A 25,234-nucleotide genomic window follows, 5' to 3' on the forward strand; every position below is an offset into this window, starting at 1 on the left:
TGCTTTGTGTAACCCTGTGCCTCACTAGACACCATTCAGATCAGGATTTGAGGCTGGAGTTATTATTCTCGTATTTGGCATTTCTGCAGGACTCATCACTACAGCATTTCAGTGCTTCAGATGTTAATTGATTTTCATAACACCCCACTGAGATGGGGAATTATTATTAAGCAGGGAAATGGAACACAAGGAGATTGAGGTCAGAAGTGCTGCCCGGTTGGAATGCCAGCTTTGAGACACCTGTTATCTGGTTTATTATTTATTCAGTAGTCACATTAAACTCTTGAATTCCTTTAATTGCAACTGCAGTTCTGCATCTCTCATACTGAGTCAGAAGTTGGAATGCAGGCAGTACAGTAAGGAAAACTCAGCTGAGTGCTTTTGGCATTTTTTTCATTAGGTATGTGCCTGTTTTCATGAAAGTCATTTTGGGCAAAAGTTGGGGAAGTATTAAATCTCAAGAGATTTTTCTTTCTTAATAATTTCTTCTGGCTGGTACAATGCTTATTCTTCAGTTCTTGGAACAAAATAAACAAGGCTCTACCTCCAGGAGTCTCTTCTGCTCCCTAATTGTAATTCATCACCAGAGTGGCTCCACTTGTGACAGCAAATGAGTAGAGATTCTTTTTGGAGTGTGTGTATGAGATGTTCTTAATTAAAAAATTCCTGAAATGAATGCATGAAGATTGCCCTGTATTTCTTTATTATGATTGCTTATGTACTCCTAATTTTCTTTTAACATTTATTTAACATAAACAGTTTTCTGTTCTCTCTGTTTTATATCTGTATTGATCTGCCTTCTGGCATCAATGGCTCGTATTCAGCAGCTTCTTGATAGCTGGGAATGGCAGGAGTGTCAAGGAGTCAGCATTGCTCCACTGCAGAAATTCAGCTGTTCTGGAAGAGAGACAACTCCAGGCAGAGCTTGGTCAGTAGCATGGCAGCTGTCATAGCATTGGCATGTGAAGATAATTTCCTCAGTAGAATATTTTCTCTGAGTTGACAGGAATTTTAGAAGTAAGATCATTAGAACCCTGAATGCCTTGGTAGCCATTTCACCTTGGGTTTTTTTTCCTGATAAACTGACTAATCATGACTTTCAGAAGAATAAAAATGGTCTGAAAACCTAAATGAAGGTGTCTGTAAACTCATGTGCTTTGGTACTTGAGAGCAGTGCTATCTACAAACTCCACTTGGAAAAAGACAGAAACTTAACTAAAGTATTTTTGATATATTTTAAGTAGTTCCAAACTATTTTCCCTCTAGACTAATTACTTAGTTTATTTCCTTTATGGGTTTATTCTATTTCAGAGAGAGGTTGTCTTTTGAGAAGGAGTTAATTCTCCAGTTTTTGCATGTAAATCTTATTTTGGGCCCATTTAATTATTTTCCTCTATATTTTTTAGACACAGCTTTCATTAATAGGGCTGAATCAAGACTGCTTCAGGCTCCTCTTAATTCAGTAAAATTAATGTGCATTTGGGCTTTTACACAAATATTTTTAGCCCTAACTTGGGCATTCTCCTGGTCAACTTCTGTGTGCTCAGTTACACTTTGGCTTTTCCACTCAAGACAAGAGAAGTACTGAGCACTCAAGCACAATGTCTCAGCTTGTCTGGAAAACCTTGTGTGTGCTGGATGTGGTGATTTTCCTGAACCCTGCCCTGGATCGTCTCAAGTTCATGCTGAAAAATACCTGTAACAGATTTCTAGAATAGCCTCTGTAACTTTGCTGGTAGATCTTAAATGCTGCTTAAGGCATTTTCTCACAATGTAACTGCATTGTCAGATGGATTTGGGAGGCAGACTGAAGTTCTCCAGCCTCTCTGGTATTTGGAAGCCATGTAAATGAAAAAAATCATCAAAGAAGTCTGATTCGAGAACTGCTTGCTATAATTTTTTTGTTATTAGTCTGTGTTTGTTTGGTTGTGATTTAGACAGTGTGGTTAATTTTGGTTGCTGATGGCTGCACGGGGCTTAGATGTCCTGAGAATAATGATGATAACACAGCCAAAGCATAAAAATGTGTTTATTTTCTCCTGTGGTGCCAGTTGGCATATTGAAAGCATCACCTTTCTTTGTAACCTTTCCTTTCATAGCATATGAAATGTGCCTGGCATTCTAGAGGGCTGGAACACCTCTCCTGTGAGGAAAGGATGGCTGAGAGAGCCAGGGGTGTTCAGCTTGGAGAAGAGGAGGATCCAGGGAAGCCTTAGAGTCCCTCCCAGTGCCTAAAGGGGCTCCAAAGGAGCTGGAGAGGGACTTGGGAAAAGGACCTGGAGTGACAGGACAAGGGAATGGCTTGACAGTGACAGAGGGCAGGGATAGGTGGGGTATTGGGAAGAAATTTTTTTCCTGTGAGGCAGTGAGGCCCTGGCAGAGGTTCCCCCATCCCTGCATCTCTGGAAGTGTCCAAGGCCAGGCTGGCAAGGCTTGGAGCAACCTGGGATAGTGGAAGGTGTCCCTGGCCATGACAGGAGGGTGGAATTGGATGAGCTTTAGGGTCCTTTCCAACCCAAACCATTCTGGGGTTCTCTGGCTTCACAAAACACAGATCACATTGCTTTCTGGTACTTGAGGTATTAATGTCAAACAAGGGGAAAGCCACAGTTGAGCTCACTGAACATGAGAATAGTGGAATTGGATAGATCAATGGAAGCCATCAGCTTTAGGGAGACAACATCAAGTGGTGGTTGAGCTTCTTGCAGCCATTTCCTTAGCTGTCATTGAAGGGAATGGAGAAGTGCAGCAGTGGCTGTCAACTCTGGGGTAGGATCATCTCCCCTGGAGTGACTCCTTGCGGTGTTTTGGATCCAAAAAGGAACTGGAGAAGGGAATTGCTGCAGACTTCTGGCTAAGCTACCTGGCAGCTGCATCACTGTGTGGTGCAGGCTCACTATAGAGACTTTATGGAATTAAAAAAACCACTGAAATTCTTGCTGACTCCAGCAGGTGTAAAGAAGCTTTTTTATGGAGAATCCTGGTTAACAAGACACAATCTGAGAGCTTAGAAGCTTTTCTGTAACAGAAACACTCTGTTTTCAAGATAAAAGTTATTTGTAAGGGATTTATATTCCAAGTTACAGGAGAAGGTTTTGTTGGTTTTTCCTTTAGGATTACAAAGGTAATGGAGAAAAGCACCATTTGATATTTGCCAACCTGAAGGTACAGCTCACTGGAACCTGGAGATAATTAACTGTTGTAGCTCCAGCTCTGACATTTTGATACAACTTCCTCATCCACACAGTGGTGTTTTTTAGGTCTGTTTGCAGTGATTCCCATCTTTTTACAGAAATCCTTTATGAGTTTTTAATTAACACTTTTTATTGTAGAGTCATGCATACAGCATTTCAAATTAGTAGCTTTAAACTTGCAAGACAGAGACAGCCTAATATTTTGTGGTTTTGTTTTTGGTTTGTTTTTGTTTGTTTGTTTTGGGGGGGTTTTTTGTGTGTGGAGAGGGTTTTTTGTGTGGTTTTTTTGTTTGTTTGTTTGGGTTTTTGTTTTGGGGGGGTTTTTTTACTGCCAGGGCAATACGGTTAGTATATGATCTGTGGTAAAACCTCACCAACAATTAAACAACTGGTAATTTCCTCAGAGTTCTAAAGCTGAACCTTAAGCCTGCAGGACGGAAAACATGCCATGTTGCTCTTGTTCAACTGTCAAGCTATAACTGCATAGGAGACTAAAAAGGATTTTCATTTTCTTCTCAAAGCATTTTTGGAGAAGTCAGCAAAGCAGTTATCTAATGTATCCATATTGAGTACATGCTAAATTTTCTATTATGTTCCATTTAATTATACTGTCAATGGGTTCATGTGTCAGGATTTTTCTGTTTGGTTTTTTTTTTTTTTTTTTTTTCAGGATTCTGCTCAGGAGAGTGTCATCAAACGAGATATCCATCGTACATATCCAGCACATGATTATTTTAAGGATACAGAAGGAGATGGGCAGGAATCTCTGTACAAAATCTGTAAGGTACAGTCAGTACTCTCAATTTTAATGTTCTGTATTTTGTGTGACTTTGTTTTGCCCTATTAACCCTGTCTGGTCCAAGTTGTTAATCAGTAAGATTGTCAAGCTTTGTTTAGATTGCATGTGGAGACTGGTGTTTCTGCATTCCCTTTTCCAGCCTTGCATTTGGTACCTCCTAAGGTGCAGGTGAGAAGAGCTCAAGATGGCTTTGCTGAGGTGGGAGAGAGGCACCTCTTTAGAGGGAGTAGTGTAGGAGCTCCTCTTGTGCTCTGAGGTGGAGAGATTTGCAGAGGAGGAGAAACAGACCCTCAGAGCAAGCTCTGCTGTGAGGTTAAATCAGAATGTCTGTAGATAATTACCTGGAGAACAAGCTTTTGACCATTCCAGAAGCAGTGTGGGAGCAGAGTTTTTCACTCTGAGCTGCCAGATCACCTCTGATGAAAAACACTCTTAAAGTTTTCCAATTTGCACCTGGGAAAGTTGAGGTACTAAATCAATAGATTTGTCCATCTTGTACAGACAGACTTCTCTTGTTTGAGAGAGATCCAGAAGGTAAAATATTGCAGCCAAGCAGGGACTGTTCTGCCTGGCAGTTGTAGACTTTGCTGTGGTTTTGGCAGTCAGTTTTTGTTTCCCCTTTCTTTTTTCTAAAATTCATGTAGAATATTCTGTAGAATGTTATATAATGTAGAATTCATTCTGTTCATATAGAATGAATGATTGCCTTAGGTAAAGCCATTTCCCTTGCCTTTCCTCTTCCTTCTTGCTGTTTCCACCTCCTGCTGATTACTAGAAATGATGGAGTTGTCATAGCAAGCAGAAAAAAGTGCTCAGCCTTTGGGGTATAATGACCCATTTTCCTGTTCCCCAGATAAATTCTGTGGTGATACAAACTCCTATTCAAATAATAATTTGGATGACTATTAAATATAGCTGCTTAGCTACTGGGATTCAGTATTGTGAGCAATTCACAATTTAAAAGAAGCACAAAATTAGAGAATAAAGGGAACTTTCAACCAATGGTAGTGATTTCTTCCTAATCTTGAAGGGCTCTAGAGGGCTACAGGAAACAGTTCCTGTGCCAGTCTATGAAAAGAAAAACAGTGAAGGTAATTGTGGGCTTCTCACTTTGATACCAGTTAAGTGAACAATGATGGGATAATTCAGTTTTTCAAGAATTAAATGTGAGAAGTATGTTATAATGAAAGCCTGGGAGTTTACTGAAAATAGATCATGACAAGCTAACACAAAAAGCCAGAAATACAGGTTCCATTGGTGAAGGTGTTTTGATTGGAATTCTGTAGCTCCTGTAGCCTGCCAAGCTCAGAATGTATGAATGCTGGACAAGGTAGAGCATGAACAAGATACACTTGTGGAGTTAGATAATCTTTATGGAGTTAAAGATTGGCCAGCAGGTTCCTAAACAAGCACTGAATAAATGGATTTCAGTCAAAGCATTAGGAATATCCCTTTTTCACTCCATGTACTCTGGTAAGTCACCTGGAAGGATCTAGAAGGTCCTTTCTCATGAAGATATCGTGGTGACACAGAGAAAAAGGGGATAGTAAATAATGAGGTGTAAAAGATGTGGAGATGGACTGACCTCCTGTAGGAGCAGTTTGACTTGAGCAACTCGGTGTTTTGCAGCTGCTTTTAGTTACAGTGTCCAGAATTAAAGACTACTATTCTACATTGGAAAGAATCTGTAAAAGTTCTGTGAGGATGATGAAAGAATTTGGGAATGTTCTTTGAAAAGAAAAATTCTTTTTCATTAAGGCATATCTGTCTATTTTGTTTATTAAAGAACAAATAAAGGAGTGAATCTGTCAAAACTGGAAGCAACTTAGAGGAATTATCTGTCTAGCAGGCAGCTTCAAGGGGGCACAGACCTTCCTGGGTTGTTTCCTTTCTGCAGGAAATGTGAATAGTTCTGCATGTTTTCTAAATCTGGGGGCTTTCCTTGCTCTCAAGGCCTCTCCTGCTGCTGCAGAGAAAGTTGCTGTAGCTGTTAGTTATTGTATCAAGGTTCCCCCAATCTCAGGAGTGATGTGCTCTGACTCCCTGATTCAGAAGGCTGAACAGTTGCTTTATTAAAAATATACTGTATTACATTAATACTATATTGTAACTATACTAAAGAGATATTATAGTATACTATACAAAGGATACTAAAGGAAAACCATGACTGAGACAGTCAGGACACAGCTTTGACCCAGTTGGCCAAGGAAACAAAACAAGCCTCAGCAGAATCCAATTGACAAATCACTTTGGGTAAACAATCTCCATAACACATTCCACATGTGCCAAACAACAGGAGCAGTGAATTGTTTTCTTAATTGTTTTCTTCTCTCTGAGCTTCTCACTGCCTTCCCCAGGAAAAATCCTGGGAGAGAGAATTATGTCTATCTCTGTTCAGAGACTGTGAATGCCACGGTTCTCTTTTCTTTGAAGGATCTTGAAGCTCAGAGGTGCTGCATCCTTGACAAAGAGAAAGTCAGGCAGAAACTCCAGGAGGCCTGTGTGGATGAACAAGGTGCTCCTGGACAAACTCAAAGACAAAAGGAAGCCTACAGAGGCTGCAAACAAGGGCACCTGGTCTGGTAGGAATACAGAGAAATTGTCCAAGCAGACAAGGATCAGGTTTAGGAAACTAAAGCCCAGAGAGAATTAAATTTGGCCGTGGATGATAAGGATGACAAGAAAATATTCCGGGGGTACGTCTGTGATAAAACTAAGATTAGAGACTGTGGGAGAAAATGTTCCTTCCTGTCCAGAAGGGAAGGGCAAACCTGCTTAACCCTGGACACAGACAAGGCTGAGGTACTCAATGACTTTTTTGCCTGTGTTTTCACTGGCAAGTGCTCCAACATCACTGCTGAAGCCACAGAAGGCAAAGGCAGGGACAGAGAGAATGAAGAACTGCCCGGTGCAGGAGAAGATGAGGTTTGAGATGCTCCAAGGAGCCTGAGAGGCCATGGAACCTGCTGAGATGCATCTGTGGCTCAGAGAACTGGCCGATGAAGTTACTAAGCCACTGTCCATTGTATTTCAGTCGTGGGCATCCTGTGAAGTTCCCACTGAGTGAAACAGGGGAAACATAACCCCCATTTTTAAAAAGGCAAGAAGAGAAGGCTCCAGAGAGGCCTTAGAGCTCCTTCCAGTGCCTGAAGGGGCTCCACAAGAGCCAAAGAGGCACTTTGGAAAAGGACCTCGAGTAACAGGACACACTGAATGGCTTCCCACTGACAGAGGGCAGGGATAGGTAGGATATTGGGAGTTCTTTTCCTGGCAGAGGTTGTCCAGAGAAGCTATGGCTGCCCCATCCTTGCAGCTCTGGAAGTGTCCAAGGCCAGGCTGGCAGAGCTTGGAGCAAGCTAGGCTAGTGGAAGGTGTCCCTGCCCGTGGCAGGAGGTGGAATTGGATGAGCTTTAGGGTCCTTTCCAACCCGAACCATTCTGGGATTTTGTGATCTTTGATCAGAGACCTCTTTGTGTGTCCATCAAGTTGAGGGCTGCTCTTCCTGTGAAGCATTTTGTGTGCACCTGGAGTTTAATGACCTCTGTCACCAAACACTTGTTCCTGATGGAACATGTTCTGCATAGCAACTTTGCAGTCACTTTCTAATTCCCTACTCCAAACAGCTTTGTCTCATCAGCAGCCTTTGTGCTATTTTTGTGTTTTTATTTTTACTGTTTTTATGTATTTTTATTTTTACTGTGCTATTTTTATGTGTTCTTTAAGGTTTGTGAATGTTTGCTGCACATCTTTCTGCAGGGCTCTGTGAGTGACCTCACCTTCACACTTTGGATTGGAACTGACTTTATTCCTGCCTTTGGCTTTCTCTCCTAATTGATTAATTATTTGGGTGTGTGAGGGGATGGTCTGTAGCAGCTCAGTTCCCTGAAAAGCCTTTGGGATCTTGGCAAAGGGTTTATAAAAATCCTGGTGATCTTATTGACTCCCTCATTCTTTCATGTGCTTGTTGATTCAAAGAAGGATTTGGGAAGCATTGCTCTCTGGTAGAACAGCCACATCCAGTCTTCAACATGGAATTATTCATAAACTTACTGATTACATTGAAGGGTTTATACCTACTTGCCAGTATTGAGATCAGTCACAACTGCTGGGGAGGTTTCCAGGCAGAGATTTCCAGCATTTTCACTTCTCCTTCATCCTCTCATGGTTTTCTAAAATGACTGTGGCTGGGACAGATGTCTGTTTGGGTCTGACTGAACCTTGAATTTATGATTAATAAACTGTTTTCTCCAGTATGTTTCTTTTTCAAGAAACATTGTTAAAGCCTAATTAATTTGCTTATAAAATTGTCATTCCACTGGGAATAAAAAATAATAATCTGTGTTGAAAGTAATAATGTGGCAGCTTTGTATCACTAGAATAACTTTTACCAGAGGTGCTGGGTACTTATCCCTTTATTCTAATGTGAAAGGAAGAAGTTTGAAGGATGGAATTATTGAATATGGCTGGGAAGGGTCTGTCCTCAAGTGAGAGGGCAGAAAGCTGAAGAGCATTTTCTTCATTCTCCACTGAAATGAGAGATGATCTGAGCTGTCAGATAAAAAGGAAAATCATTAAAAGCTCACTGCCTGTTTTTTAACAGGTCTGCCAGTTTTTGTTCCAACTCTTTATCTCCTCTTCAGCACAGTAGGAAACCAGGAAAGATGGGAACTTTTTCTGTTGCAGAACATTTATGTGACAAAGTACCTAAAAATAAACTTCAGGACTGACAGTGGTGATAAGGAATGAAAAGAGTTTCAGATTCTAGACTGGAGATTTCACTTGAGGACACCACTTAAGCTGGATTTTCACAGAGCAAATTTTGGGGCATCTTTGGGAAAACTGCTGCTTCTTGGTTGCTTTCTGTTTAAATACTCTGCAAATTCTAGCTGTGTTTGAAGAGCTCACCTCAGTGTTACAATGCATAACTGAGTAGTGCTCAGTGCCTGCTTCCAAGCTCTGTCCATACTCATAGCTGGAGGCTCCAGGGAATCAGAGCACCTGGCAGAATTAGTCCTCTCAGCTCTCTGCAGTGTGTGCAGTGCAGAATTTAACACAAGATGTGTTTTCCCTAATTTTCTGATTAAAGGAACTCCCATGGGGAGTTCCTTTAATGGGGAACAGGGAGCACGGTGCAGGAAAATCAGTCAGTGAGCTGGGACTGGGCAGACTGGGAAAACACACACCATGATTTTCAGAAAATGGTAGAATTGCTTCTCAGAGGTTCAGAGTTGGTGTTAGTGTTTCTCAGTAAGCTGAGGCCTTGCAGAAGGATATTAATCATTTGTATCAGGATCTATTTTGTTACTAAATATTTATCCCTTTGTGAATGAGATTTGTAGTTTTTTTCCCCAATCCTGGTCTCACTTGCCTGAAGGTTTTAGGTGCAGGATGAGTGTGGTAGCTGGTTTGCTGTGAGACCAAACACTGTTTTAGTTACAGCGTGTGTTTTTTGGTACCCACATAAAAAGAATAACAAACTGCATTCTAGCAATGCTAACACTAAGTGGGCTCTGTTATGGGGTGGTTTAGATTTTGTTACTGTATATTGAAATATGGAAATCCCTTTGAGCTGCTCTTCTGAAACCAGCAGCTTCTATGCCTATGATAAGCTGTGAGTGATGGGTTATGCTTCAGCAGAGCTTCTGCTTAGTGCCTGGCTGAAAGTCTGATTTTTCACAGGTTTTTTTTTTACATTTTCATTTCCATTTTATTTCAGCATGTCTTTTCAGGTAGTCACCTTGCTGTGCATGTATTCTTCCACATTTTTCAATCCTTAATAACTCCTTAGATTTACAAATGGGAAGTTTCAGTGTTTGTCCAGGTGTAATTATTTGTCAGAGAGCAGATCTCTTTTGTTCCTGCAGAAATCTATTTGCCAATTATAGGATAAACACAATCAGTGAATAATTATTTTTCACCTATTTTTAGTTGTTGATTTTCTTCTGGGTTGAAGGAGCAGTGCTAGGTAATATTGTTGTCTTGTTTCATTCAGAGGATTTTTAGTGCTACCTTGTTTTCTTCTGTTTACATGGTAATAAGGATCCTTCTCTGTGCAGCTGTGCTCAGCAGCCCCATTCTTGCACACAGAGAAAGATGCAATGAAATATAATAATAATAGAGTTTTCTGCTGAGCCTGTACCAGTGGGGAGGTCAGCCTGGAATCCTGAAGAATTCTGGGAGTGCTCTGTCTGGGGCCTGCCTGGTTGAGAGTGAAGATTTCTTCATCCTCTCAGCTCTCCCAGCTCTGGCAGAGGCACATTGTGTAACAACCTCTTCCTGGTACTCCATAAGTGAGTAACTAATGTCTAAAAATACAGTTTTCAGTTATTGCAGAAATTCCTTGTGTAATGTGATACATACTCAATGCTGCACCCATAGGAATGTTATTACTTTCAGACTGCTAGTCTTATTATAAATTCAGGTATGGACTTTTAAATTCTGCTGTTACTAAAATTATTTAGTGACTGAGCATGTAAAAAAATACCTTGTGTGAAAGCATTAAAATAAAATTAAAAATAATAAAAGTATAATAAAAATCAATAATTTTAATTAGTAATAATTCAGATAACGAGAAAAATAATAAAATACCTTGTTGGGTGAAAAGTCTGCTTTAAAGTATGGATGTTTTCCTGAGACACTCTGAGTTTCAGACACCATGGAAGTCTTTTAAGTCTCCTAAAGCATATTTCAGCAGAGCTACATCAGTGTTAAACACTGAGTAGCTTCCCTTGGTCATTTCATGGAGAGGCCTAACCTCTCTTCTTCCTCATTTAAATCTGCTGGCACTCACAGACAGAAGTTCCAGAAATCCAAGCTGAAGTTTTAAATTCAGCCATCTTTCCCTTCATTGTTTAAATGCTAGTACATGGAATTTTTCTGTCAACAGAAAACTCTGATCTTGGGAGATTTTCCTCTGTTAAATAATTTGGAGAAGAGTTTCTGCCCAGCCCTGGGTTCTTGGTTCTCTTTCCCAAAGTGCAGATGGTTCTCACTCATGGACTTGGAGAAGAATCTGCTTCCAAAGAATTCACTTCCTAATGATGATGCACTAATAACTCCATAGTAGCTCTTTTCAGAATACAGATAATTATTAGAAAGATGTCTCAAGTATGTGAAATCTTCATTCAGTTAAAAATGAATGAAAATAGGCTTCAAGTCAGAACCTTCATTAAATCCCATTTATGAGACAGAGAATATTTAAAATCTCAGTTAACTGGGGAATTGTAATTGAAAGTTTCTCAAGAGTTTAGGAGAATAATAAGTTAAAAACTGTGAGGTGCCACAGGTTGTCGTGGGAAAATCCCATCCTCTTGAAATTAAAAAGTTACAATGACTGCAGTGGAAATAGGGGATTTGGGATTTTGCTTTGTTTTTATATTTCATGTGGAAAATGAAAGTTAGAAGCATAAATCTTAAATAGTCAATCTTAGCCTGTTAGTTAATGATATGATATTATGGTGGTATCTGTAGGCAGCATCCTTATTTTTGAGGTTATTCTGGTTAATTACATCATATTTCAGCACTACCAAATCCCATAGGTTGCTTAAAAATAAAACAGTATAATTGGAAATGTGATGTGCATTAAGATTCCAAAGTCTCTCTGCATTGGGTAGATGCAATGAAATCCTGCATATTTTAGAGACTTCATTAAAAACTAAACCTTTGGTTGTCAGGATTATGTTGTTTTGACTTAAGAGCAGACTCTTTCTTTGTTTGTTCTAATTCTGATGCAGAACTGAAGTTTGTGTCCAAAGAGTTTGTGTTTGTATCTGCAGACAGCTGCTTGCCAAGATCAGATTTTGGGGAAGGACCTTGTGGAAATGAATTTCAAAAAAATTCTTTTTCAAAAAAAACTTTTTAAAAAGTGGAAAAAATTGATCAAGCAGTTAAATTTTTTAAATGTGTTTTGATTGCTTCAAGGGCATTTTAATAATTACATCTTTTTACTGGGGCCCTTTGACATTTTTCTCCTATGTAGGCAGTGTCCACTAATTAATTCATATTTTTATTTAAACCACATTATCCACTACTTGCTGATTTGTAGTTCTGTGGATCAACCTTTTTAGAAAAGTTTCTATTTTTTTATCTCTTCTGTTTCAATCAGGCAATTAGTGGTTTACCAGTTTACTTTTCCCCTCAAGCTTTTTGGGTGAATACTGGCCGTTCTTCATAATTTTTCAGTAATTTTATTCCTTTTAATTTATGATTTCTTCTGATACTTTGTTGGACACAGATCCTTCAACACATCCCCTGTTAGAAATGGTTCCAGCAGGGTAACAAACCCTGTGATTCTTCTGTGATAAAACAAACACAAGGAAAGTTCACAGGAATTTTCTGCTGGAGCTTAAATACAACTTCCTTACAGTGACCATCTATTTTCCAAGCAGAGACTTTGCCTTCCTGCTCTGGATGTGTTTGAAATGGATTTATTATAGGCTCAAAGGTGTTTAGGAAGTTGATTATGAGAAACTTCGCTATTCTTCCTTTATATTTTAGTATTTAACTGCAGAGTGAGGATTTTTTTGTACCCTCCTTGTTTTCTCTCTCTTGCTGTAACTTTAACTTCTTTCAGAATCTCATAAGAAGTATGTTTTTATTTCTTAAAACTTTCTGTACTTTTCAATCTATGTCAGTTTTGGAAGCAGTTTGTTTTCTCCAGTGTGTTGGTTTCTCAATACTTATTTTATAATAACCTATTTGGATCAATTTATTGCTATTTTCAGCAAATTAATCACTGTAATGCTTTTCACAACAGAGAACCCCCAGGCACTGATAATTTGATGTTCATTTTTCAGCCTAGATATTTTTTTTGAAGTAAATTAGAAGTGGTTTTTTATAGTAGGAAGAAATCATAAATCAAATTTCTCATTTGTAATTCTGCACATCTGTTTCCAAGTGGAGCTGGGCTATCAAAACCAGGAATAATACATCATTTAGGAAAGCTACAGAGACAAGACATTAGGCATCTCCAAACTGATAGATCTGGGCAACAAATAGATAAAGACTCATGATGGTGATTAACCAGTGAATGATTCTAGTTAATGATATAAAATACTAATTTAAGCATCTCAAGTCCTTTCTGTGAATTTAATACTTCTAAAGCTAATTAACTTCTTTATGGAGAGCATCTTTTTTTTCCAACTGAATTTTGTATCTGCTGTTGCACATTTCTCAGGTTAGATTTTATGTTTGACTTTTGTGACTAGACCTGTTTTAAACTGGTAACCTGGATTGTGAGGGTTAATTAAACATTTTTCAGTGATTTCTGTGTCTTCTTGAATTTTCTTGTCCATTGAAACTGAGCAATGGGCTGGGATTATTTTCACTCATTTCCTGACGAATGCCATCTAACAGCTTTCAAAGGAGTGGTGAGCAGCACAAAGGGCAGAGGGTTGCAAGTCCTGGGTCAGCTTTTCCCAAAGGAAATGTAAGGCTGAATTGTTCAGAAACAGTGACCTTTGAAGGAATACTCAGAATATTCTGCACTTAGAGAAATCCTGTCTTCCAGAGTCATTGCAGAATTCCTCACAAGTCCATCAGACTGAAAACTGGATTGTCTGATCCTTGTGGCTCCTTCCTCCCTGGCTCTGTCCTTTGCTTTGCTTTTCCCTGGCTGTACCCTCAGTATTTTGCTTTTTCTCTCAGGATGTCCCTCCCTCTGGTGTCAGTCCTGCTGGTCCTGCTTAGACTTTCACAAGTTTCCACAAATTCTTAACATCCTCTGGCAGCTCTTTAAAAACAGTATCTGTCTTCTCATCTTGGAAAAGTAAAGGGGAAGGAAAGTTTAGTTATTTTAGTTTGGGGTTTTTTTAAGAGTAAGAAAAAGCATGTCTGTCATAGCGTAGGAAAATGAGTTTTATTCATTCTTCAGCATAACAAGGGCATGGAAAAACTGTTTCTGATGAAATCTTCAGGTTAGAGTAGTTCTCAGCAGTTTTCTAACCTTAGGTCCTGTACTTGCATAATGTCAGAACTTGTTTTTCCAAAAACAAACATTCGCTTTCCCCCCAGCACAAACTACCCTGGTTTTCATGTTATATTTGTTGCACTGGTAAAGTTCTATCGTTAACACTAAGCTGAATTATCCTTGATTTAGGTGAAGGGAAATTGCATCCATCTCTTTTTAGGCTGATTGAAAAATAAAAATAATAATTTACAACTACAACTCCAGCATCTGTGGAGGGTTGAAAGAGACCTGTGGGTGTTTTTAGAAGAGCCCTGAAAGCACAAAAGTGATTACAGTTTTACCCCCTATGTGATTTTAGCCTGAGTAGTGTTACACAGATAATCATGGAATGGCTTTGCCTGGAAGAGACCGTGAAGTTCATCCCATCCCACCTCTGCCATGGCAGGGACACCTCCCACTGTCCCAGGGTGCTCCAAGCCCCTTCCAGCCTGGCCTTGGGCACTGCCAGGGATCCAGGGGCAGCCACAGCTTCTCTGGGCACCCTGTGTCAGGGCCTCACCACCTTCCCAGGGAGGAATTTTGTCCCAATGTCCCATCTAACCCTGCCCTGTGCCCATGGGGAACATTACCTGTGTCCTGTCACTCCAGCTCCTGATGGAATCAATCTCTTCAATTTCCTTGCAGGCCCCTTGAGACCCTGGCAGTGTCCTGAACAGCTCCTTGATGTCACAGTTTGGTGATGCCTGTGCTTTTTAAATACAGTTTGGTTTTCTTTTTTCTAGGCCTATTCTGTCTATGATGAAGACATTGGCTATTGCCAGGGACAGTCCTTCCTTGCAGCTGTGCTTCTGCTTCATGTGAGTTAATTGCAGAACGGAAGCTTTGATGTTTGAAACCAGGGCAGCTGTAAAATCAGTTGTAGTGCAGCCATACTGTTTGACAGATATTTATTGTTATTTATTTGCCTGTATTAATTTTCCTCCTGTTGCTTTTTGGCTGTAGAGATTAATGGTTTCTATCTTCATGAATGTAGATTTCCTTTATCTGGGAGAAATCAATTAAATTCTCAAGTACTTCTGTGTCAAAACCTGAAACCAATTTGTTACATATTAATTTTTTCTTTTAATTTTTTTGTCACCTAAGTAAGCTCCCTTTGTGTTTATGGGGAATTTAACTCCAGGAGACATTCTCAGAGTAGATCATTAAAGCAAGAAGTCTCACTGATTTTTTGGAAGATTTTTTTCTACTAGGGACATTTTGTAATATCTTCTGAGGGAAAGCTGATTTTTTAACCTTGATATTTTAGCCTGTAGTCAAAAACTGCACAAACTTTGATCTGTTGCTTCCTTTATAAACACATGGGTGTGTGTATGTCCAGAGATAAATAAATAAATACACAGTTTTATAGGTGCAAGGTGCTTTACATCTGACTTCTCAGTGGCAAAGCAGCAGATTCAAAGAGTGTATTTAGTGAGGTAAAGTCTATCTGAATAAGCCCAAAGCTCAACCCCAATTCTTACTCAAGCTCTTGCCTGCTTTTTCTCTCAGGTTTTAATTAGTAAAATCAGCCAGGATTGAAATACCTTTTGAAGTGTGGGTTTGAGACAGCTGCTGGTGTTATGTATGTTATACACACACTTCCCAGGGCGTTTGGAGCTGAAATTCAGATTAATTTAAGTTGTAATTCCTAGAGAGAGCTGTGATTCCTTGAAGTCTTGAGAACCATGATACGCAGTGACAGCGTTGCAGAGAAGCTTTACGTCTTTTAAGAATAAACCCCAACTAGTCCCATTATTGCAGTCTAACATAGACTGTAAAATAGCTTATCTTACAGGTAATTTTTTACCCAAAGCAGGATTTTGAAGCTGCACTGGAAAAATGAGCCATTTTCAATACCAGAGTTGTTTAGAAATGTGTGGGTGTCATTCTTAACATTTGACTAATACCTCAGCTCCTCTCCCTTAGTGCTGTGCTGTCATTGCTACAGAGAACCAGCTCTGTCCTTAGTGGTTCTGGAGCTGGAGGAAGTTGCCTGCACACAGGGACTGTTAAATGGAAATTACACTAATTTTAATAAACCCTTTTTAACTTTTGGGTTCATCAGAGGGTATTAAAGTGCAATTCTTAGAGAAAGGGGGAAGCAAGGAGTCTCAATGAGCCCAAGTGATTGGGGAGCTTCCTAAGATGCCCTCAAACTGCTCATTTTCTCAAATTCTCAAAAAATCTGGATGCTGTGAACACTTGTAAGACCCTCCTAACTGTTCTACCTTCTCATGGATTTCCAGAGCCCTTCCTTTGCCTTTTTCCCTGGGACAGGTTATCCTTTCTCTTCAATGTTTGTGTGTTCTGGCATGGTTGGGTAGCCTGAACCTCCATCCTCTGTTTTTGTGATTTTGCTTCTTTGAAATTCTCATCAAGGGAATGCAGGTAACTTCTAATCACAGGGAAACAGTGTTGCCAACTCTAACAATTGTACTTTGAGGCTCACAGTACTTGACTTTTTTTTTCTTGTCTATTTTTCTGAGTCATTGTCTGCAGGGGGGGGAAAACCTCCACCTAAAATTTCATTTTAAATAATCAAAAATTTCTGGCTTTTGTGATTTCAGAGAAACTATAGCAAAGGGCAAATATCTAAATGCTAAAAATCAGAATGGCAATGCCCAAAATGCGTGTTCTGCTTAAATTAAAAAAAAAAAAAAAGAAAATTTGATTTATACATTTGAATTCTTGGGGTTGGTAATACTGGAAAACCTCTGTTCACTGAGAGCAAGGACTTGGGGAGCTCTTTGGCCTGGTCCTGACCTCTGTTCCATCTCCTTGGCTTGAGGAAGAGGTGGTTGGCAAAGCACAAGAGTCTGAGTGAGCATGTAGGGCAGATGTGCCTGTGCATGAGCACCTGTCATCTCATTAGAAATAATTAATTGTATTTTACCAAAACCCCTGAAATTTGCACTCATGGTCTTACAGAGCAGATTCAAGCCTTTTGGTCAGGATCAAATTATTTCTTCCCTTTACTTTGTCTGCAGCTTTTTTATCCTGTCAGGTGGGATCATTCCATCCAGATACAATTGTGATTAAGAGCTTTGAAATTCCTAAGAATTTGTCTTGGGTAAATGAAGCCCAGACTGATTAGGCATCATCCAATCTGGAAATACTTTGTGCTAACCTGTTACTTTCCTTTATGATGTCTGAAAATAAAAATGAAACTGTCTGCCCATGGCCCTGGAGACAGGCCCTACTCATGGCCTGAGCATAAGATGAAACCCTGAAGGGAAATATCAAGAGCCTAAAATTCACTTGGAAGAAAATGCTGAGGTTTTATCTGTAGCAGGTATCTGATAAGAAGCTGGCAGTAGACCAAATGAGTGAATACACTAAAAGGTCAAGAGTTGTTCTTGATTCTCAGCAGTTGTTTTTATTTGTTACAATCTGGTGCATCCAAAAGAAAGCACATTTTGAATGTGATGGAAAGGTTGATTTGGGTTCTGTTTGTGCCTGTCATTATTGTGTTCCCTGAAGGCACAGGGGAAGGGGATGTGGGGGTTTTGTGACCCAGGGCTTCCCACCAGGTCAGCATTCAGTGGGCCCTCCCAACAAACAGAAGTGTGGAGTGGCTCAGACAATTGTGTTAGTGCCACCTTCCAAAGCACTCTTGGGTGAGAAATTTTGGTCACAATGAAGCAGATTATGGATGTAGGGCTTCTGAAGAAGTCAGCACGTTAATAGATGGGACTGTGGGAAACCAGACTTCAGAGTTTGGTGTCCTGGGGTTTGGATGAAAGTGGATGAGCATTGCTCTCACTGGAGGTTGGCTGTACCTTAGTTCTCCTGAATTTTTCCCATTTAACCAAGTATCTCTCATTAGACATCACTGTCATGAGTTATCTTTTTATTTTATTTTATTTTCATTCTTTTTTTTATTCCTGAGAGTTGTGTACTGGTTGTTCTCATACCTGTTTGACAGAATGCTGCTGACACTTGTGCTGCTGTAGGGATGTAGACACACATGAACTCATGATATGATCCCACATTTTCTTCAAAGAAAGCCTTACAGAGCCAAATCCAGATACTCATCAAGGAGATTAGTCCCCCTGAGATTTTAGTTAGTTAATTCAGCATTCACAGTACTAGGCTGAAAATTCTAATGCATGCCAGGTTCTGAATTCATTGTGCACAAGGTGTTGGAGTGTGTGTCTGTGTAAGGCATGTCCAGCCTTAGCTCTGTTATTAACCTTGCTTTTGTGTCTTTTTGCAAACAGATGCCAGAGGAGCAGGCATTCTGTGTATTTGTGAAAATAATGTATGACTATGGCCTGAGGGACCTCTACAGAAATAACTTTGAAGATCTCCATTGCAAATTTTTCCAGCTGGAGAAGTTAATGCAGGTGGGGCCAGAGTAACAAATTCTCCTTTGATTTCTTTCATAAATGGAAATACTGGCATGAAGAAGAGATGAATGCTTTGCTTCCAAAAGCTATTGCACATTCAAATCCCCTTTCCTTTTAGAGGTGGGGGAAAGCAAAGTTTAATAGCTGAATTCAAACATCTTGATTCAGATTTGTTATTAATTTATTTTGTCTCTGATACACCACTTCTGCAGCTAATCTTTGTATCCAAGCAGGTATTTGCCTTTTCCCCCTCTCTGTTTGCCCCCTCTCTGTTTCTGATGTTGCTTAGAGAGAATATCTCTGTGCTGTTGAGGCCAATGTATCCTTTGGACTGCCTCCATCATTGTCCTACTTCCCATGAATTATGTGGGTTAAGAGGTCAGGCAAATCAGGACATCCTGATGCCTATGAAATACCAATCAAGTGTGGACCACTGGGCAGCTTTTACTGTCTCTTCCAAGACTCTGCCCTTTTTTCAGCTGGAATTATTTCATCAAGCAGTTTAGCACAACTGAAGGGCTGCAAATGTTATACCTTGTTGTTGGGACTAATAAGGAATTACTGAGAGTTCATTAAGCCCTGCCTTTCTGCTGGCACAGTGAAAAGCTGCTTGATGAAGTCAACTCTCACATGTACCTCTGTGGGATATACTGAAACCAAACAAAACAGACTATTGCTAATTTAATGGTATTTTTTCAGATGTCAAATTGTGCAGATTTCATACTTGGAGTGAAATTGCATACTAATTAGTGTGACACTTTAGCATATGGGCTTCTCAATATTTACTTATGTCCACAAAGATTTTTGTTAACAAACAGATTAACAAATATACTCTTAACAAAGATACTTTATTAAGTGACAGTCGTCACTGTTCAGTAGGATTTTCAGTGCTTATTTTGTGTTGCTTGTATGTGCTCCTAGTTAGAGAAATGGTCTGCTGGAGTTGTGTGCTCTGTTGCTTTCAAGCTCTGCAAAGTGATCTGGTTCCTGCAGCCACTGTTTTTTGTGGCAGAAGCATTTATAGCAAGAGACAGCAAAGGAATAACTTTAAAATATACAGCATGACATAGATTTTACAACTGCTCTGCCTTTCAACTGTTGAAGATTCTGTAATTTCTCAGTATACTGTAATTTCTCCTTGATACTGTGATAGAATCCACTGTGGATATCTTACTAAAAACTGTAACCATGGGCACTGAAATTTATCAAGAAATGTCTTCACTGCTCAAAAGAAGCCAGGCTTTCACTTTATTGTGTTTTTGGATATTTAGCACCCTGGTCCTTACTGCAAGTATGGATGAAGAACTCAAATTAATGAGTAACTGTGAAACATTTTTTTTTTCCTTTATTGCAGGAGCAGCTACCAGACTTGCACAGCCATTTCTTAGACCTCAATTTGGAAGCTCACATGTATGCATCCCAATGGTTTCTCACTCTTTTTACTGCCAAGTTTCCACTCTGCATGGTCTTCCACATCATTGACTTACTACTTTGTGAGGTAAAAAAATATTGAATCAGAAATTTCTTCCTCCACTCCATCAATATTTTATTCTTGTTTTATTTTGTGTGTTGAAGTCCTTTACTGCTTGATTATAAAATGTGTGTAGTTATGTAGAAACCTTGATTATATGGAACAGAAGATGTTCAGTGAAGCACTGGTTTGGTTTTAAAATTAGAACTTTGGATTGCCTCATTATTTTTGCTGAGGGGTCTAATGAGGAATATCTGATGCACGCATCTGTTTTTCATTTAATTTGTTAAATGAGTATTCAGAATTAGGAATTGTAATTTCTTGAAGACACCTAGCAAGGAAAGCTCTCCAAGTGGCCTGGCTCAGAGTGCGCACAGACAGAAAGGGTGGGCTGATATTCAGCAGAGTGGGAAGGGCCAAACACAACTGAAGGAAGCTCCTTCCTTTTGGTTCTTTTCCATGCTGTTCCATCTAGGAATGCACTACTCCAGATACAAAATGGTGTCTGTGCTGTAGATATATCTACACTTTCTTTTAAAAGCCAGTCAGAAGAGGTTGATAATCTAGAATATTTATTTTGGGAAAATACCAGTCCTGCCTTCTGTAAGTGGGAAGTCAGAGTGTCCATGGCATTACTCCTGCTTTTAAACCTGTCACTGATTTCCTCTCCAATTTCAAGGGGTCACAAACATGAAAATAAATAGATAAAACATTTGATAGTTTTAAATGGGGAAGGCTTCACTAGTATGAAACACTGTTGACTCTAGTTCATTTTGTTAATTTTTATTGTGAAATATTTTCTTTGAGAATCTTCAGGCTTGCTGCAGGTGCCCTGGTAGGATTCAGTCCTTGAGACTATTTCTTACTCTGCATGTTGATGCTCAGTTATCAAAGCAAGGTAATATTGGCAACGTTTATCTCAGTGTGTCTGAAGCAATTGGGGTGGGAAAGAAGGTGAAAATCCAAGGGGAAAGTAAGAGAGTGCAACATTAGAACATGCCAGGGAAAGGGAAAACTTGTCAGTGTTTGTGGAGGGTCATCACACACAGCTAAAGGAGCTGCTTTTGCTACGGCTAAAAATAAACCAGAAAGAGTAAGAAAATTTATTTCCAGAGAGAAAATACATGCAGACATCTTGAGAAAGAGTGGGGCAGTGAGGAGGCAGTGTCCTGAGGCACCAGTGTGGGCTATCAGAAAAATGCTCCTCAGAGTCAGGAGTCAACCACTCTCAAGTAACAGGTGGGTCCGAGAATTTGTGGGAGGGGCATAGATTAAAATAAAAATCTAGTTGGCTCTCATTGTAGACAGCAAGTCAATTCTGTAGGTCTATGGCCACAGGCAGAGCCAGGAAAAATCCATTCCTTGACAGAATACAGAAGTTGTGTGTCCAGTCAGCCTCTGGAAGGACTCATGGGGGAAATCAAAACATAATTTTTCTGCATTAAATTGTTCCTTACTTTATCTCTGAACAACCAGCATGCTGGTAATTCTGGCAACTGGAAGGAGAAAAAACAGTGGCAGCTGCTAACACTGAAACATATTCTGCAGAAAAAAATCCCCAGAAAAGCAAGAAGCCTTTGAAGTGAATTGTCTTAAGTTTGTAAAAACAAGCTTCCAGCCTTTTCCCTAATTTCTCATAGATACAGATGAATTTTAAATACCTTTCAAGTTTCTGACTTGTTCTTTCTCCACATCCTTGTCCTGTCTGTGGTTACAAAATGTTCACATTCTGTGCAACTCTTACAGGAAAGCAAAAATTAGGGGAAGAAAACCGTTTAAAACCATTGCTGCTAACTAATAATTTTAAGGGAGACAATTTGGCTGCCTTGAAAAGATTTGAATTATGGGTGAACAATTTATGTCTGGGAATAGCTGATCTCTAGAGGTCCCTTCCAACCCCAAGCATTCAGTGATTCCATGTCAAGCAAGAGTTTTAGTATTGGCTTGGGTTTTTTGGTGGATTTTTGATTGTGGCTGGAAGAGTGAAATTGATCCTTACAGATACTCAGCTTTCAGTTCAGAGAGGAGCGATCCCTGTTGGAAGTGCTGGAATTTCCCAGCTGACCAGGGAGGCACATTTCCTTCCCCTGCCTGCACAGAGGCACAAGCTGAGGACAGAACTCCTGGGCAGAAGCATATCTATGAAAAAGGAGCTGAAGTTATGATGGGAATTAAGTTTTATGGAGGAATTTTTTAAAATCCCTTCAAAATGACTGTCACTACAGTCATGGTCTTCTCATCATTCTCACAGGAAATACTGCTTCAGAGCAGTTTGATGTAAATTTGCACAAATTTGGAATTGGCCATAGCTTCTGTGTGACTGAGTTATGTTATTCTGTTGTCTTCCTAGCACTTTTTTTTTTTAATAATTTTTATTATTATTTTAAGTTGTAACCAGGCTGTTGAAGATGTGAATAAACTCTTCAAATTACTTCAACTTCCAGTGATCTTAGAATATTACCTGGGTAATTCTGGGGCAGAATCTGTCACCCATACCCATGCAGAAATGAAACATTTTGGAATTCTTTTTCTTCCCATGACAGAAGCTTGAAGATAATTTAGGGCTTCAGGCAGGTACACCACCACAGTGCCTGGTACATCCTATAAGAATCAGCTGCTTGTAATAAAAACACAAACCTGTTGATCCAGGTGAAAGTTTTAATGTGATTACAGCCAACTGTGTGGGTTGGAGCCTGGAGATCTTTCTACAAGGCTCCTTTTAGCTGCCTGTTGCAGCTGTTTCATTTGTCTTTTCCCCTTTGCTATTTCTGTTTGCATTGAAGAACATTTTTGTTGATGAAAAGTAGAGTTGTATTTGGATTTGTCAGTCTTATCTGTCAATATGACATGATGTTATTGAACACTTCTCAAGCCTGCTCTGTTTTGCTGTCTCTTTTTGTTCTATTTTAAATTATTTATTTAAAGTCATGCTCAGAAATAGCAATTCATCTAGGTAAAGCTCTTGTCACTCAGAGCTGTCCTCAGTGCAACAGCTGTGCTGCAGAATATCAAACAGTTGCCATTTCACTTCATTTTGTGTTTTAAACTATTTCATTTAAAATTAAAATATTTGTTTTTAAAACACTAAATAAATGACCTTCAGTAGGCATTTAGAAGAGAAAAACAACCCAAACCAGTTGGCAGATAATCTGTAAGCATTTTCAAAATTGTCATATTTTTTTTTCCTGCTTAAAAAATAAATTTCTTTAACCTTTTGATATATACAGTTCTGCCAAAACTAAAGGAGGTGCAGAGCTCAAGCTGTCATTCCATTATTAGCTGAGAATTCTGAAACACTATGGGTAACCTCCATTTTAGGTTAATCTGGCTATTTTTGTGTGCAGTTTTGGGGGATATAAAATACTACTTCTCTCCTTTTAGGCAATATGCAAAAACCTCTCCTGCATGCTGCCCTTCCTGGGCTGGCACAGACAGTTGTTTATTTTAGTATCATAATGCATAATTTGACTCTGTAATTTGATTACTAAGCTGCCATTCTGACTGGATCATGACTGGATACAAAGCAATGCAGCTAATTATCAGGTTTGGGTTTTAAATTATTTAATGTTTACTAATACAGCTAATAGCAAAGAAGGGAAAGTGTCTTTCACAAGGGGGAATTGAAAGCTGGGATACCATCACTCCTTGACCTTTATTTATCAACTGTTGCTTTCAGAATGTTGTGTAAAATACTTTTTATAATCGATTTTGAGAAATTTTCTGTCACAACAAAGGCTGATAGGTGTCTTTAAAAATCATTTAAAATGTGAACACCGCGGTGCTGCTGAGCGAGCGCTCACTGATAGCTAAAACCTGGCACCACACTGTGGAGATTTGCTTATTGGGAGCACTCGTTCCTAATGAAACACTGAAAATCAGAGCAGAATCACAAATATTGATGCTGAGGAGTTGATTTCTGTCTTGTGTGTGTCTTGCTGGGGATGGATGTGCCAGGAGACGCCGTCTGGTAGCGCTCAGGGCTGGCTGAGGAGGAGGGACCATAACAGCCTGCTATTTTTTATCTGTCACTGTCACAGTCTTCTGTGATGCCTTCAACAGAGCTGAGAAAGAACAGATGAACATTTCAATTTATTAAACTTCCTCAGGAATTGAGTCAAGAACAAGCCCACTTCCTCTGTAAATCTGCACTGAGATGAAATGTGAATTAAATAGAAGACTGCACAGTTGTTTATCTTTTGTGGATCTTTAGGGGAAGAAAAATCGAACTTTTTAAACTTACTTGTATTGCCATGCTGTCTACATTTGTTAACCCTTCCAGCTATGAATATTTTAAGAAATCACACAAAACACAAGAATGGACTTTTTAGAAATAAAATGTCTTATGGTAACAGCATATTAAATGCTGGGCTTAAATTCCAAGTAGGCATAGACCTGTGCTGGAGCTGTCTGTGTTATTTCAGTACTGTTTCCCAGAGTGAAGTCAATGCCATACATGTTAGTTGGAGAAGGCCAGGAGCTGTCTGTTTGTGTTCCTTTTAGGAATACAGGCAAATAAATGTTGGCATTTAGGCTGTGTCCTTCCTCCTGCCCAGTCCCTTTGTATCAGGCCTGCTGGAGAGCTGAGTCTTGCTGAAATCCTTATCAGCCACTGCTGTTTCATGTAAAGGGACTGGAAAGGATTTCTTTCCCAGACTGCTATAATTAGCTTTTAATTAATTTAGAAGAAGGAGAATAGGTTTTCTCAGACTCCAGATGGATGACTGGAATTAGAATTTGGATGTCCAGTGGTAATGCTGGCTTGCTGCACTCAAGGATCTGTTGACATGTCAACCATCATGATTATTTCTGTTGCAGAAATGGGAGGTCTGCAATGGAAATAACCTCAGGTTTACTAGATCTGGATGTTTGGCTTTCCTGCAGTTAGATGAGTTATTAAATCCAAAGGAAAAGTGATTTTAGCCTAATTCATGTGATGATCTACAGCTGTAATCCACTGTGGGGGCTTTTCAGCACTGGAACAGAAATTAAGTTAAAAAGAAAGAAAGAAGGGTGTAGGATTTGATTGTGTGTGTGCTTCACGAGGAACTACTTAAAGCTTCTGGATGTGTGTGTTAAAAACATTCTGATTATAATGATAAACAATTTTAAGTTCTTTTCAAAGTGAAGGTTACAAGTAGTGTAAGGTGTTTGCATTTAAAATTCAGTCAACAGCAGAACTGCTGGAGGTGTGTAATACCATGTTATGTATTGCCATGGGGACTGGGGACACAGAATGTTCTAGCAGAATTTATAATAATTCAGGCTTGGACCAAGGAGAAGAATGTTTTAATAGAGAATGGAATCTGAGAGGTTCTAGGAGAGGGTTTGGCATAACCCTTGACTCAAGGATGTCCAGCTGTTCCTGTGAACATCCATAATTTATGTATCTTCCAGTCATGGTGCTGCCTGTTCATCCCCAAAATAACAAGGCTGATGATGAACACTCAGCATGAGCAAAGGAAAAACAGTCTCCCA

At 39.5% G+C, this 25,234-nt stretch overlaps 1 protein-coding gene across 6 annotated transcripts in view; it reads left to right on the plus strand.

The window, feature by feature from the left end:
* RABGAP1L (RAB GTPase activating protein 1 like) overlaps positions 1 to 25,234 on the plus strand; it is a 227,286-nt gene that overhangs the window by 118,141 nt on the left and 83,911 nt on the right. For 5 of the 6 annotated variants that reach the window (XM_059854584.1, XM_059854587.1, XM_059854585.1 and 2 more), the window contains 4 exons: positions 3,865 to 3,978; positions 14,683 to 14,757; positions 18,160 to 18,285; positions 19,643 to 19,786. In XM_059854584.1, the coding sequence (XP_059710567.1) occupies positions 3,865 to 3,978; positions 14,683 to 14,757; positions 18,160 to 18,285; positions 19,643 to 19,786 (459 nt within the window). The remainder of the gene's footprint in view (positions 1 to 3,864; positions 3,979 to 14,682; positions 14,758 to 18,159; positions 18,286 to 19,642; positions 19,787 to 25,234) is intronic. The other variant, XM_059854586.1, reaches the window with a different exon arrangement.

This window comes from Haemorhous mexicanus, chromosome 9 (genome assembly GCF_027477595.1).
Source record: "Haemorhous mexicanus isolate bHaeMex1 chromosome 9, bHaeMex1.pri, whole genome shotgun sequence".
Classification (NCBI taxonomy): domain Eukaryota; kingdom Metazoa; phylum Chordata; class Aves; order Passeriformes; family Fringillidae; genus Haemorhous; species Haemorhous mexicanus.